This window comes from Bombina bombina, chromosome 6, assembly GCF_027579735.1.
Source record: "Bombina bombina isolate aBomBom1 chromosome 6, aBomBom1.pri, whole genome shotgun sequence".
Lineage (NCBI taxonomy): Eukaryota > Metazoa > Chordata > Amphibia > Anura > Bombinatoridae > Bombina > Bombina bombina.
Genome location: NC_069504.1, coordinates 712,987,289 through 713,002,990, shown reverse-complemented (window position 1 = coordinate 713,002,990; position 15,702 = coordinate 712,987,289). Strand labels below are relative to the sequence as shown.

The window sequence follows — 15,702 nt, the reverse complement described above, 5'->3', positions numbered from 1 at the left end:
GCAATTTCTTCTGCTAGAAGAGTTTCAGAATTATCTGCTCTGCAGTGTTCTCCTCCTTATCTGGTGTTCCATGCAGATAAGGTGGTTTTACGTACTAAACCTGGTTTTCTTCCGAAAGTTGTTTCTAACAAAAACATTAACCAGGAGATTATCGTACCTTCTCTGTGTCCGAAACCAGTTTCAAAGAAGGAACGCTTGTTGCACAATTTGGATGTTGTTCGCGCTCTAAAATTCTATTTAGATGCTACAAAGGATTTTAGACAAACATCTTCCCTGTTTGTTGTTTATTCAGGTAAAAGGAGAGGTCAAAAAGCAACTTCTACCTCTCTCTCTTTTTGGATTACAAGCATCATCAGATTGGCTTACGAGACTGCCGGACGGCAGCCTCCCGAAAGAATCACGGCTCATTCCACTAGGGCTGTGGCTTCCACATGGGCCTTCAAGAACGAGGCTTCTGTTGATCAGATATGTAGGGCAGCGACTTGGTCTTCACTGCACACTTTTACCAAATTTTACAAGTTTGATACTTTTGCTTCTTCTGAGGCTATTTTTGGGAGAAAGGTTTTGCAAGCCGTGGTGCCTTCCATTTAGGTGACCTGATTTGCTCCCTCCCTTCATCCGTGTCCTAAAGCTTTGGTATTGGTTCCCACAAGTAAGGATGACGCCGTGGACCGGACACACCTATGTTGGAGAAAACAGAATTTATGTTTACCTGATAAATTTCTTTCTCCAACGGTGTGTCCGGTCCACGGCCCGCCCTGGTTTTTAAATCAGGTCTGATAATTTATTTTCTTTAACTACAGTCACCACGGTACCATGTGGTTTCTCCTATGCTATTATTCCTCCTTAACGTCGGTCGAATGACTGGGGTAGGCGGAGCCTAGGAGGGATCATGTGACCAGCTTTGCTGGGCTCTTTGCCATTTCCTGTTGGGGAAGAGAATATCCCACAAGTAAGGATGACGCCGTGGACCGGACACACCGTTGGAGAAAGAAATTTATCAGGTAAACATAAATTCTGTTTTTTAGGGTGTGTGTGGAAGTAGCCCGTGGGGTAGTCAGGTGAGGAGAATTTAGGTTGCTTTTCTCTTGGGTCTCCTCTTAATTTCTTAAAGTGGTTTAGGGCAATTGATCGTTTGGTTGGTGAATTTAAGGATTATATCTCTCTGTGGTTCGGACTCTCGCGGCTTCGGCCAAAGTGCTTGATGTGCTCTATCAATTGGTATAAGAGGGAGGGATTCATCCTTAATTAGAAATTTAAAAAGTCTTTGCAAGTATTGTGGAAGGAGATCTGCGGTTACTGTTTTAGGGATTCCCCTGATGCGAAAATTCTGTCGTCTCCCTCTATTGTCCAGATCTTCTTATTGACTTTTGAGCTTCTGAATTCGAGAATCTTGGGAGGTTAAACATCTGGAGTGGCCGTCAATGGTGTTTATGATGTCGGTGGTCTGTTCTTATGCATATTCGATTAGTTCTCTGAGGTCTGCAATATCCTTTTAAACCTCAGCGAGGTAAGCTTGAATAGCCGATATTTAGGGAAAGTTCAAGTCCTGTAGCAGTTCCCCAGCTAGTAATGGTGAGTAATTCAATAGGGAACGCTATAATATTATGGGGTGCAGTTGCGCTAGTAGGAGCAGTAATTTAGATTCTCATTTTATTTCGACTTATTAGTCTGAAATGTATACAAGTTGTCCCTTACCTATGTAGCAGTTGTTTTATGAGCCTCCGCTGTTTGTGCTGTTTCGCGCCGTTTTTTGCGGGCCTATGTCTCTGCATCCCCATCGCCCCCTTGTGTTCCGTGCAAGTGTGATTCCTTTGAATCGCTGTGGGGACCAGGTGTTGATCAACAGCTCACCTGAGGTTAATAGTCGGTGTCCGCTAAGGGCTTGTATCAGCGGCTGGATCCGGTGAGTCTGGTGGTTCCGATAGCGGCCTCTGTAGCTTACGGTATTTTCACCTCTTTCGAGGTAAGGCTGCTGGGTTTTCGAGGCGCCGCAGGATACAGAGCAGGTTGTTGCTTAATTGAGGCTGGTGACGAGCGTTTATCTGTGCTATACATGTGGAAAAAAAGAACAGTTCAGTTTGATGATCGACGGAGCTCTTAATTTTGGCGACGGTCCATACCGGAAGTCGGCTCCTCCCCCTGCAGAGTTGTGTGTGTGTATATGTATGTATATATATATATATATATATATATATATATATATATATATATATATATATATATATATATATATATATATATATATATATGTGTGTGTGTATATATATATGTATATATATATATATATACACACACATTTATTATTTTATATTAACATCTCCAAGTGTTTAATGTCCATTTAAGGGTTAAATTCTTTATCCTGCAGCAGCAGACACTGATGTCACTGCTTTTATACAGGTTTATATCTACTTTCTCATATGAGAATGCCACTGTTATTTAGCAGGCTTGACAAATGTGTTTTAAAATTAGGAGCCAGTAAGAATATTTAGGAGCCAGACATATTTTTTGGAGCCAGAAAGTGGAATTTGTATATAGATATATGGAGAATAACCAAAAAAGTTAGGAGCCAGGGTTAAAATGCTAGGAGCCAGTGGCTCCCAGGCTCCTGGGTTTGTCAAGCCCAGATTTAAGGGACAGAAAATAATTTGAGATTTCGGATTGGAATTTTTTTTTTCATTAGGTATAGTAAAACAACTTTGCTATATATTTTTCATGACTTTTGCTTTATTTTTTGTAATTCCGATTCAGATACAACATGCAATGCAAACAACTTTCTAATTTGTTTCTATTATCAATTTTTCTTTGTTCTCTTTGTATCTTTTGTCTAAAGTACTATATGGCAGCAGTTTTGCAAGAATGTGTTATCCATTTGCAAAAGCACTAGATTGCAGCACTATTTCCAGACACCTACCTAGGTATCCCTTCAACAAAGAATACTGTGTTAATGAAGAAAATTTGATCATAGAAGTATATTGGAAACTTAATAAAAAATAAATATTTTGGGTTTCATATCCCTTTAAGTATTAAAATAGTTGGTTTTCCAATTCTGAGAATTTGAAGTTCATATGTCAGACTTCACTGGCCTAACACTGCTATTTATCTGTACCTAAATGGCTTCAGGAGGGGGGGATTAGATAACAATAAAACATAGGAGATTTTGACAGTGGCAAGCCTGTCTACCCCAGATACAAGTTGGGATTGACTATTCTAAATACGGCAAATGGTGGGAAGAGTTTGGTTATTGAGAGAGATTTGCTTGGTTTTAATGTATTCCAAAAACAGATTTACATTCACATAGTATGTTAATTTATTGCAAGATTGCAGACAAATCATATTATTGTCTCATTCCTGTGTTACAATTTGCGATTTGTGTTTTTACTTTTTATTTTTATTATATATTTTTAAAACCTCTCAATACAATGGCATCCCTGTGGTGAAGGGGAACTTACACAAGGAAGGTGACAACCTTCAGTTGTATTGTTTCTGAGTTCCTTGCAAACTGCAGTTAATGGAACATTGCTTATCTTCCATAAGTTGCTGATCCTAATTTTATTTCTGTTTCTTAGTTTGTTTCTGTTCCTTCTCCCAATTTTTCCCATTGCTTTCTGCATCACCTCTTTTTGTCTTGTTTTAAGGACCAGTAAATACAGTATATTTGCATAATCAACAAATGCATGGTAAAAACACAATGCAATAGCACTTAGTGTGACTTTCAAACTATCTTTAAAGTTATGTCTATTTTCACTCCTTCTGTGACAGCCACCAGCCAATCACAGGTGCACATATGTATATTCTGTGAATTCTTGCACATGCTCAGTAGGAGCTGGTGACTCAAAACATATAAATATATAGACTGTGCATAATTTGTTAATAGAAGTTAATTGGAAAATTGTTCAAAATTGAACACTCTATCTTAATCATAAGTTTAATTTTGACTTGAGTGTCCCTTTAAAAACATCTCCTCTTTCCTCAGCCTTCAATATTTGATCTCCCCTATACTTGCCTTTTAAACTTGACAGCAGCTTCAGCTTCCTCTGGTCGTCGCAAGCCATTTCTGACGTCAGAAATGATGGATAGGTCATCCTCCAATCACGGCTTCCCCCCCCCCCCAGGGGAATCAGTGTCTGATTTAAAACCGTGATTGGCGGAAGCCGGATTCCGCATTTTAGACCCAGGAAGAGGCTTTGCGACGGGTGGAGGAAGCTGGATCGGCTGTCAAGTTTAAAAGTTAAGTGTTTTTTCACAACATGAGTGAAATGTAAATTTTGATGAATTAAAGTGCCCCTGTTTTTTTATCAAATTTTTAAAAACCGGACACTTAAGCATCAAAATTTACTTTCACTTTAAATGGAAAGACGACACAGCTGCATTCATTACTTTTGGGAAATAAGAACCTGGCCACCAGGAGGAGGCAAAGACACCCCAGCCAAAGGCTTATTTACTCCTCCCACTCCCCTCATCCCCCAGTCATTCTTTGCCTTTCGTCCCAGGAAGTTGTCAGAGAATTGTCAGAATTTAATTTGTCTCTTATGGAGAGTAGTACTATTCGACATGGGACAGGAGTTTTAAGTAATCCTGTCAGTCTCTCAGAAAGGGCTTGGATGAAAGTTAGAGTCCGGAGATGCAGGAAGAGTCTTTCTGTGAAACCATCCCGACTCTTTTTAACAGCTCCTCAAGCAATCGGCGTTGTGCTTTCTTCTCTCAAGTCCATGGCGGAGGCGATGCTACTATCAGTCACACTTGAAGGGCCATGTTCCTGTTCCACGGCATAGATTCCGTCCGGTAAGATAGTTTCGTTTTCTTTCTTTGTGAATGTACTGTACTAATGTTTTCCTGAGAGGCTACCACCTTGCGGGACTAACTTAACATAAGGGTTTCATTGAGTCTCCTTTAGTATCTTGGAATCAAGGGTTAATATCTCCTGAGGGGGGGTTATTGAACAGGGGTTTTTTAATCATGTTTATGTGATTCAGTCTGCTTATGTGTAGTGCTAAACGGGCTCATGGCTGGAACATAAAGGCCTTTGGAAGTGACACAACCTTATGGTTGGGCGCGCTTTTTTGGACTATACGATTTACCTTCTGGCCGGGCGTGATTACGCTCCGTCCTCCATTTCCGCATTCCTGACTGTGTGGCGGCAGAGAAATTCTAGTTCACAGGGGTCTGGTTCATAGCAGGTGGTGAGTGCCCCAGCCATTGTGGGTGTCAGGTGTCATTTTGTTTTGTCTTAAAATAGTTCATATTGGCATATTCTCTATCCAGTTATGGAGGATTCTGATGCTGAGACTATTCTAATTTCAGACTCAGTTACGGAGGATTCTGATACTGAGACTGTTCTAATTTCAGATTCTACGTCCGGGGAAGAATTTGGATTAGCCTCATTGACACATGTCAATCAGTTAGGTTCGGTGTGCCGTATTAGAGCGCCTGGTTCCTCAGGCTCGTTGGAATCAAGGGTCAGCTGAGCCATCCGCCTCTGGGGTCCTGTCTTCCAAGAGGCGAGTTCCCTACCACTCCATACTTCTACACATGCGGGTAACACAGATTATGATTATTCCTCCACGCGGGGCGGCTTTTTCCCCCTCGGAGGTTGCAGCAAGTTTTCGCTTCCACATATTCTTGGTGATTATTCTACAGAGTCCAGATGTTTATGCGCGATTGGGCTTGTGCCCTATTGTCTGTGGTCTACTGCCTTGGGGAGGGCCTATACAGTTCCCTGCGGGTGTAACTGTCCCTGAGTGTTGTAGCTTTCGTTACAGAGTGGCGCGCCTTCGTGTCTTACTCAGACATGTTTTTCAATTATTAAATTATCCTATAGTTCTCGGATACAGGAATTTTCAGTCTGCTTCGAATGGTGCACCTCATTAGACATGTGGGGATAATGTAATCTCCTGACTGTTCTTTTTTGAGATCCTTCCCAGTTTTTTAGAAGATTAGGGCTTCATTTGGCTGGTCCTGTGGTAGGCCTGTTTTCTTCTTGTGCGTTAACCTACGGGTTGCCTTATATTTTCTTTTTATCCGATTAGGATGTCCTTTAATTTGTTTTATTATTTTCCTTTGGGAATCTTAAACTGGGATCGATACTCTGTTACTTCTGCGGAAGTGTTTTTGGGGACATGTTAGTCCTATGTTTGTCTGTTTTCCCTTCTTCCCCTCTGAGGGAGGATTTATGCAGTTTGACGGTTAGGCCCGGATGCAGGCTGGTCCTGTTGGGTTCGGTTCTGTCTTGTTGCTGTTCAGACACTTGGCGCCGTTCTGATTGGCTGGTCCGGTCGGGGTGCCGAGTGCTCATGTTATTTGTTTTACATTCAACTAAGCATTCTAGAGGACCTGTGGGTCTACAAGGTGGGAAGGATTGTCTCAGTCCTTATAGCCTTCAATTTGGATGACTAGGTCAGTGGAGTTTCTGCTGCGTCGTTCTCTCTGGTGTCTGGTATTGTCGGACCATAGAGTCCCTCCCCCACGTGGTGGAGAGTTGGTGGGCTTAGCGCCTTCTTCCCGCTGAGTGTGCGGTTTGGTCTTTTTCCTTTGAGGCCCGGGTATTGTCCTTTTGGACTTGGTTCTCAGTAGCAAGTAGTTTGAAGGGTAGTTTGGTTGCCTTGCAGCGGTTAGGTTGCAGATTGTAACCAGCTGCAGCTATTGCACATCGACTGAGTACTGTCTAGTTGTTTTTTGAGACTTTTTGGTCTTCCTTTGTGATCTCCATGTTAGGTCTCCTTTTAGGGGTCTGGGAGATGTTTGTTCCCTGTTAGGGACACTGGGCGTGGTATCCTTCAGTTTGCTTGGGGTTCCTCCCGGAACTGTGGTTCATTTGCGCCCCTTTCTCCCTGTGTTCATCCGCCTGTACGGAGGTAATGTGGAGACCAGCCTTTGCTCGAGTGGTTTTAACCTTGAGGTATACCCTTGCCTTATTGTCCTGAGGCTGTTGGTGAGTCTAGAAGCTCTAGTGTCGTCGTACAACTTTTTCCATCTTGGCTCCTTTGGAGAGGGACTTCGGCAAGGGGTGGTCTCTTCCTTAGGTCGGTACAAGTTTTTCTCGTTATCCGGGTTGATCTGGATATTGCATTAGTATCCCCTGTGGTCTGGGTTGTTATTCAGACGGGGTGTTAAGTTTGCAGGTATTGTTTGTCTGAACAATTGGGGGTTCGGACCTGTTCTCCCTGAGGCTTCCGGTTGCTGAGTTTCAGTCAGCATTTTCCCTTTATGGATGTTACCGGACCTTTAGGCTCCAGGGTTGGTTTGGGGTTCCCCAGTTCCTGGAAACTTGGGCTAAGTCCTTTTACTCAAATTATTTGACCTGGTCTTGGTTGGCTTATTTTCTGAGTGCTGTTGCTTATTGGGCTTGTTTTGCACCTTAGGCAGTTTCCCTTGGTCAGCTTGCTGTAGGATTTATTTAATTCTCTGCTCTGCAGGTGAATGGACTTGCAATGTCACTGCTGCTACTATTGCACATTGGTTGCGTGTTAGCAGGCTGGTTTTTAGGAGAATCACTTTCAACATGGCTTTTGAGTTGGGGATTGATCTTTCCTTTAGTCTGTAGCTTCGTGGAAGGTGCTGCCTTTTGGCCCTTTTCCCTTCTTGGGTGAGAGCTTAGTCTCCTTTTTATGGAGATGTGGTCCTTTTCTTAGGGCTTCTCCTGAATCAGGAGATGAGACCTGTGAGTTTCCCTAGCTGAGAGGGATATTCTCTCTGGGTTGTTACGTTCCATTTGGAGTCTTGCTGGCTGTGTCAAGACTAAGTTGGACCTTTTTGATAGATCCTTTTGGTCTACTGTCCTTTTGTCTGTTCTAAGAAGTTGGGTTGCACTTGTGCTCTGTTGGATTGGCTGTGGCTATTCTTCCACCCGTTTTTGAGCTGGTTTTGGGGTTCTTCTGTTCCCCTGTTTCAGACCTGCCATTGCTGGGACTCACCCAGCTGGGAGTGGGTTCTGAGAGACGTTGTCATCTACAGGATCTAGGTGGGCATAGTAGCCGTAGCTAGCTCCCTAAGCTTACAAGCAGAGGGTCTAGAAATGCTCCACCTCGGGTTCTGGGTGTGTCTTTTCTTGGGGGACCTCGTGGAGGTTATCATTCCCCCTTTTTTTTATTTTTTTTAAGACCTGTAGGTAGGTCTGAAGGCTTGGATTGCCTAGAGTGTGCCCTCTGTCTGGGAGTTGTCTTTTGTAATCTGTTCTTTTGCTGGCCGCTTTTGCTCTTAGCAAGTTTTCTCTGTCATCCTGAGGATGACGGTGTGTTCTTGACTCAGGGTTTTTCGTATGCGTCTGTTGCACGTTTTTTTTGTAACAGAATACTTTAGTGTTCGAAGTTCAGACAATGTGAGGACTCCGTCTTCTGTTGTCTTTTGGTGCTTTTGCACTACGTTTGAGAGAAAATTTCTCTGTTCCTATGCATGGTTCTATACCTCCTGTTTTTTTCTGGTCTAGGCGTAGTCTCTCCTTGTCCGTTGGGACCCATTTGGGCCCTTGTGAGCTTGGCTCGCTCTGGGGGGTTTTCTTATGGATTTGTGACCTTTCGGTTTTTCCTTCGGTTCTTCTAACCCTATCCCCTTGGGAGTTTAAGCTGGTGTTCCCTTTTTTTAGTGAGGGGTGAGTGGTGAGGGACCTACTGTTGGGCGACGGTGTCTCCTGGAGGCCTGTTGGCTCAGTTGAGTCCGATTTTGCGGTCTCTAGCTAGGCTCCGGACTACCTGCGGGTCAGTGTCCTTGGGGCTTTTTCCTTTTAAAGTTTTCTCGTCTTTGGACGAAGCCGGGTTCTTTGTGGCAGTCACTTAGGCTTGGTGCCCTCAGAATGAACTGCCTATTGTACATTCCCGTCTTTGCATTCAGTGTCCTATATAGCTTGGGTATTGTTTTCGCAAAATAACTAAATGCAGCTGTGGACTCTTTCCATTTAAGAAGATAAACATTAATTATGCTTACCTAATTTTCTTTTCTTCTGATGGAAAGAGTCCACATCTCCCCACCTGTAATTTTTTATGTGGGTCGTCCTTTTATTCTTTTGGCACCTTTCAACCTGATATTTCTTCTACTGTTCCTTGTTCCTCGGCAGAATGACTGGAGGATGAGGGGAGTGGGAGGAGTATTTAAGCCTTTGGCTCGGGGTGTCTTTGCCGCTTCCTGGTGGCCAGGTTCTTATTTCCCAAAAGTAATGAAGGCAGCTGTGGACTCTCTCCATCAGAAGAAAAGAAAATGATCAGGTAAGCATAACTTATGTTTTTAATAAAGAAAACTGAACACAAACTGAGAGAGCATCTGTCTTTGGTTAGGAGACCTACAAACTGTGTGTGCAGGTAGTAATTAGTGGAGGCAGAGCTGTGTGTTCCCTGCTTTCACTCAGCTCTGCCTCCCTTTACTTGTGTACACACTGCTGTCTCATCATGCTCAAAACGCATGCATTTTCCGACAGTGCTTTTGATCAGACGTAAACTTTTTTTTTATTACATTCTCTTCTTGAAAAAGGAAGATTAATTTTGACTTCCACTTCCCTTTAACTGACTTACAAAGTGTTTTTGTTCTTTTTGAACTTTTCACCACAAGTGTTGGATGTGCACATTTCTATTTTGAAAAGCAGATAACAAATATTCTCACACCGGAAGAATCATGTGATAGCACATACTAAACACTGCTGTTTACATGATGACAAATGTATCACGGTGCAACAAACCCAGGAGCTATGTAGCCACTGGCTTCTAGAATTTTACCCCTGGCTCATAACTTTTGTGTACTTCTCATATAGAAATACAACTGTCTGGCTCCTAAATATTCTTACTGGCTCCTAAATTTGAAATAGATTTGGTCGACCCCATATGCATGCATTTTCCCTAATTACACGATACCTTCTTTTTCTTCTCTGTTCTCCTTTACTGTTACTGGTTTTGTTTCCATAGTCTGCAAACATCAAAGGCATAAATGTCTGTGCACCTAAATAATTTCCCTGCAGGAGAGCACACTTTTTCCTGTGTCTTTGTTGCTTGACTTCCTATTGGTCATGTGCCTAGTTGAACTATACCAGTGCTCTGATGATCACAAGTCTGACACAGCACATGCCACTGAAACGCAGCACTTCTGTTTCTGTGTTTTTGACAAGTTAGGTCAAAATCACTGTGTAATCTTCCTTCCTGTGTACTGTCCCTTCTATAAGTATTTGCTACTGTGGCTTCTTATGGTTAGATGGGCGCTGTTACTGGTAGATAAATGCTAGCAAGTTTGTGTGCACCAATACTTTATTTACCTTATTTATTACCTTATTTACCTTTTAGAGCAGGCAATTTTTACCCTATCAATGCTGCAACACATAGTTTAAGGGACATAGAAGGCCAAATTAACTTGATTCAGCTAGAACATGTCATTTTAAACAACTTTCCAATTTACTTATTTTATTAAATTTACTTACTTCTCGTGGTATCCTTTGTTGAAGAGTTAATCTAGGTAGGCTCAGGAGCAGAAATGCACTACTGGCATCTAGCTGAACTCATCGGGTAAGTTAATGACCAGAGGCATAAATGTTCAGCCATCAATCAGCAACTCGCTCCCAGTAGTGCACCTAAGCCTACATAGGTATGTTATTCAGTAAAGGACATCAAGTGAACAAAGCTTATTTTTATAATAGAAGTAAATTGAAAAGTTTATTAAAATTGTATGTTCTGACTCATAACAGTTTAATTTTTACTTTGCTGTCCATTAAAAAATAAACCCTTAAAGGGACATTATACACTCATTTTTTCTTTGCATAAATGTTTTGTAGATTATCTATTTATATAGCCCATAAAGTTTGTTTTTTAAATAAATGTATAGTTTTGCTTATTTTTAAATAACTTTTCTCTGATTTTCATACTCCTAACCAAGCCCCAAAGTTTTATGTGAATACCGTCAGCTACCTTCTCCAGCTTGCTCCTGTTTGTGTAAATGGTCTTTTCATATGCAAAAGAAGGGGGAGGGGGGGGGGGAGGGTCTCATTTGCCACTTGCTGTGGGCTTTCCAGCAACCTTTTCAACAGAGTTAAACTGGAAGCTTCTAAGTAAGTTTTTAAACTGGATTTTTATATCCGTATCTGTGCATCTTATTCTTTATAGTAGTGTCTATTACATGCAGTTATATGAAAATGAGTGTATACTGTCCCTTTAAGTGTGGATGACGTAGTCATATTCCACAAAATGTATTTAGCGTTGATGATGACCATGGCTCATCACATCACTCCCCCCCCCCCCCACAGTTAACCCACATCCCTGGTGGTCTGGCACTTGCTGTAGGATAAATTGTGTGTTTGTTTGTTTTTGTCTTTGAAATAGCTGGTTTTGTTCTTTGAAACCACAACCCACCAAAATGGGTTGAGCTTACAGGGAAATCAAATATCCTTATTTCATCACTTTCTGTACACACATGCTTCTTTACAATATATTATAGGTACTGATGCCACTGGCAAAATCAGATGTTTCAAATGCCAAAATAAAGTAAAGTGAGCTGTTTGTAAACAATTGAATACTCTACTACAGGTAAAATGGATCATTGGAAACAAATTTAAAGGGGAGAAAAATTTAGGGTAATCTGTTCCTTTCAGTCCTAGAAACCCCCAAGACCCATTATTTGAAATGGTTTGAAATACACATTTTTTATTTAATAGGGGATCTCTAGGCACTTATAATAGGTTATCAGGAATGCATAGAGACCTCTTGTTTGAAAGCCCCTATGTAAGTTTTAGTAGCCAGCTGATCTCTTTAGTAATAGTGATCACCTGGCATGAATAGATGTTTATTTATTCATAGAGGCTCATAGGAGCCCCATGTGCAGATCACTTACATAACTACCAAATTGCCTTTTATTTATGAGGATAACCCCTTCTTTTTACTATAGAGTTTAGGTGAAAAGACATATCATATATAACCTTGTTTATGAAAATAAAAAAAAGTGTATTCCCCACTGTTTACATAAAATAACGGTACAGCTTAAATCTGCTGGGTCGCCTGAAAACAAATAGTATATAATGTGTTTCTCATTGGGAACAAAAATGGCCTAAATGTGAACAGCATCTAAAAACGCCAAAACAGCTTAGCAGTTAAAGGGTTAAAGTCCATCTCCAGAGCCCAGAGAACTGCTGGTCCCAAGTAGGAAATAGCTGTTGAACCAATCGGCCGCAGCAGTTTCACAATCACTGGCTGTCTTCAGCTCTGAAGTCTGCAGCACCAGTTGCTCTGAGTGGGACTTTAACTAGGAGTTTAATCCCTTTGCTGGGGTTACCACATATAGATAGTGCATGCAAATTTAGCACTATTGATACTGCAACTTATTAGAGCGTGCAATGTCACTTAAAGGGGCACTCACGTCAAAATTAAACCTTCATGATTCAGATAGAGCAGCAATTTTAAACAACTTTTCAATTTACTTCTTGAGTCACCAGCTCCTACTGAGCATGTGCAAGAATTCACAGAATATACGTATATGCATTTGTGATTGGCTGATGGCTGTCACATGATACAGGGAGAATGGAAATATACATAACTTTGAAATTTGTCAGAAAAAAAATTACTACTCATGTGAAGTTCAGACTAAGTGCTATTACATTGTCTTTTTATCATACATTTGTTTATTATGCAAATATACTGTATTTACTGGTCCTTTAACCCCTTAATGACCACAGCACTTTTCCATTTTCTGTCCATTTGGGACCAAGGCTATTTTTACATTTCTGCGGTGTTTGTGTTTAGCTGTAATTTTCCTCTTACTCATTTACTGTACTCACACATATTATATACATTTTTTCTTGCCATTAAATGGATTTTCTAAAGATACCATTATTGTCATCATATCTTATAATTTACTATAAAAAAAGAGGAAAAATGGTAAACCCCCCCCCCACTTTCTAACTTTGACCCCCAAAATCTGTTACACATCTACAACCACCAACAAACACCCATGCTAAATAGTTTATACATTTTGTCCTGAGTTTAAAAATACCCAATGTTTACATGTTCTTTGCTTTTTTTGCAAGTTTTAGGGCCATAAATACAAGTAGCACTTTGCTATTTCCAAACCATTTTCTTTTTCAAAATTAGCGCTAGTTACATTGGAACACTGATATCTTTCAGGAATCCCTGAATATCCCTTGACAAGTATATATTTTTTTTTAGAAGACATCCCAAAGTATTGATCTAGGCCCATTTTGGTATATTTCATGCCGCCATTTCACTGCCAAATGCGATAAAATAAAAACAAATGTCGCTTTTTCACAAATTTTTTCACAAACTTTAGGTTTCTAACTGAAATTATTTACTAACAGCTTGTGAAATTATTTACTAACAGCTTGTGAAATTATAGAATAAATGGTTGTAAATGCTTCTCTGGGATCCCCTTTGTTCAGAAATAGCAGTCATATATGGCTTTGGCGTTGCTTTTTGGTAATTAGAAGGTCGCTAAATGCCGCTGCGCACCACACGTGTATTATGCCCAGCAGTGAAGGGGTTAATTAGGAAGCTTGTATGGAGCTTGTAGCATTAATTTTAGCTTTAGTGTAGTAGACAACCCCAAGTATTGATCTAGGCCCATCTTGGTATGCAATCAAATTTAAAAAACGTTAAATTTTTCACAATTTTAGGTTTCTCACTGAAATTATTTACAAACAGCTTGTGCAATTATGGCACAGATGGTTGTAAATGCTTCTCTGGGACACCCTTTGTTCAGAAATAGCAGACATACTGTATATGGCTTTGGCGTTGCCTTTTGGTAGTTAGAAGGCCGCTAAATGCTGCTGCACACCACACGTGTATTATGCCCAACAGTGAATGGGTTAATTATGGAGATTGTAGGGTTAATTTTAGCTTTAGTGTAGTAGACAACCCAAAGTATTGATCTAGGTCAATTTTGGTATATTTCATGCCACCATTTCACTGCCAAATGCGATCAAATAAAAAAAAAAATTGTTCACTTTTTCACAAACTTTTTCACAAACTTTAGCTTTCTCACTGAAATTATTTACAAACAGCTTGTGCAATTATGGCACAATTGGTTGTAAATGCTTCTCTAGGATCTCCTTTGTTCAGAAATAGCAGACATATATGACTTTGGCGTTGCTTTTTGGTAATTTGAAGGCTGCTAAATGCCGCTGTGCATCACACGTGTATTATGGCTAGCAGTGACAGGGTTAATTAGGGAGCTTGCAAGATTAATTTTAGCTTTAGTGTAGAGATCAGCCTCCTACCTGACACATCACACCCCCTGATCCCTCCCAAACAGCTCTCTTCCCTCCCCCACCCCATAATTTTCCCCGCCATCTTAAGTACTGGCAGAATGTCTGCCAGTACTAAAAGAAAAAAAATATTTTTTTTATGCATATTTACATAAGCTGATGTGTAGGATCCCCCCTTGGCCCCCAACCTCCCTGATCCCCCCCCCCCCAACAGCTCTCTAACCCTCCCGCTCTGCCTTATTGGGAGCCATCTTGGGTACTGGCAGCTGTCTGCCAGTAACCAGTTTAGAATAAAATACATTTTTTTTCCTGTAGTGTAGCTTCCCCCCCCCCCCTCAAAGACCAACCTCCACCCCCTGATCCCTAAGATCAATTTTTTTTATTCATTCCCTCCCCCCTTTCTCCCACTTATTGACAAACATTTTTCTGTAGTGTAGCGGTTCCCACCCGCTCCCTTCCCGTGCAGGCGCCCACACGCTCTCTGCACCGTAGGGGTAAGAAAGGTTATTGCAGGATGCCTCAATATCGAGGCATCACTGCAATAACCGAAAAGAGTGTACGGTGTCAGTCATTAAGGGGTTAATCTCTTCATACCAAATCTGCAAAACGAGTGCTGCATTCCATTTCCCTTGTCTGATATGTACTGCATTTTACTTCTCTGGCCTGCAAGGTGCTGTTTTTCATTCCCCTTACTGCCTGCAAGGTACAGCATTTCCTGATAGTCTTTTTTAGTACAATAAAACAAAACAAATATTATACATAGCTCTCTTCAAAATATTTTTTTAGAAAATTCAAATGGCATGTTAACCAACTTTTTTAGTTTTCCCAACTATAGGCTTCATATAATTTTTCTAGTATTTGTTTTTCCTTGCAGTGATTTCCTACCACGTGGATCTGGAATTGTGACTCGACGTCCCCTCATCCTTCAGCTCATTTTCTCCAAAACAGGTAAACATTCTCATTTTAACCTTACTTTAGAAATATTAATACTGTTTGAAACAACTTTGTAAAAATGTGTTTTAAGTTTGCTTTAAAGGGACAAAAACAAGTTCCTAAAAAGTTTTAAACATACATTTTACCTTCAAAAGTGCTGAACCAATAGGGCTCCTGGCCTTCCCTCTTGTAGATTATTTTATTTATTTTTTGCTTTAGATTAAGCTGTAAATGGCCTCCTGCGCCCCTTTCTATATCATGCAGCAGGAACGGTAACAAAGTTATTTTAAAATGAATAGTGTTTCTGGCCCCTTTGAAATGGCTGCCAAGCTCAGCCCACTGATGACATCACAATCTGGGCTGCATCTAGACACTCTGCTGAATAGCACTGACAGTCTGTTGAATACAGCTAGTGAGCCTTTTGTGAAAGTAATGAAAACCTTTCAGTTTAATTTGTATTTGCTGCAAACTGAGACTTTATATCAACCACAGATATTAAAGTGATTTGTAAACTTTAATGAATTAAAGCACAGGATCAAAATTTTTTCTTAAAAACAGGGGCACTTAATTCAAGTTTACAAAGGTAAGTA

At 40.8% G+C, this 15,702-nt stretch overlaps 1 protein-coding gene across 1 annotated transcript in view; it reads left to right on the top strand.

The window, feature by feature from the left end:
* Positions 1-15,702, top strand: part of LOC128664583 (dynamin-2) — a 178,629-nt gene that overhangs the window by 87,943 nt on the left and 74,984 nt on the right. Inside the window, exon 2 of the mRNA XM_053719400.1 lies at positions 15,054-15,127. Within this exon, the coding sequence (XP_053575375.1) occupies positions 15,054-15,127 (74 nt within the window). The remainder of the gene's footprint in view (positions 1-15,053; positions 15,128-15,702) is intronic.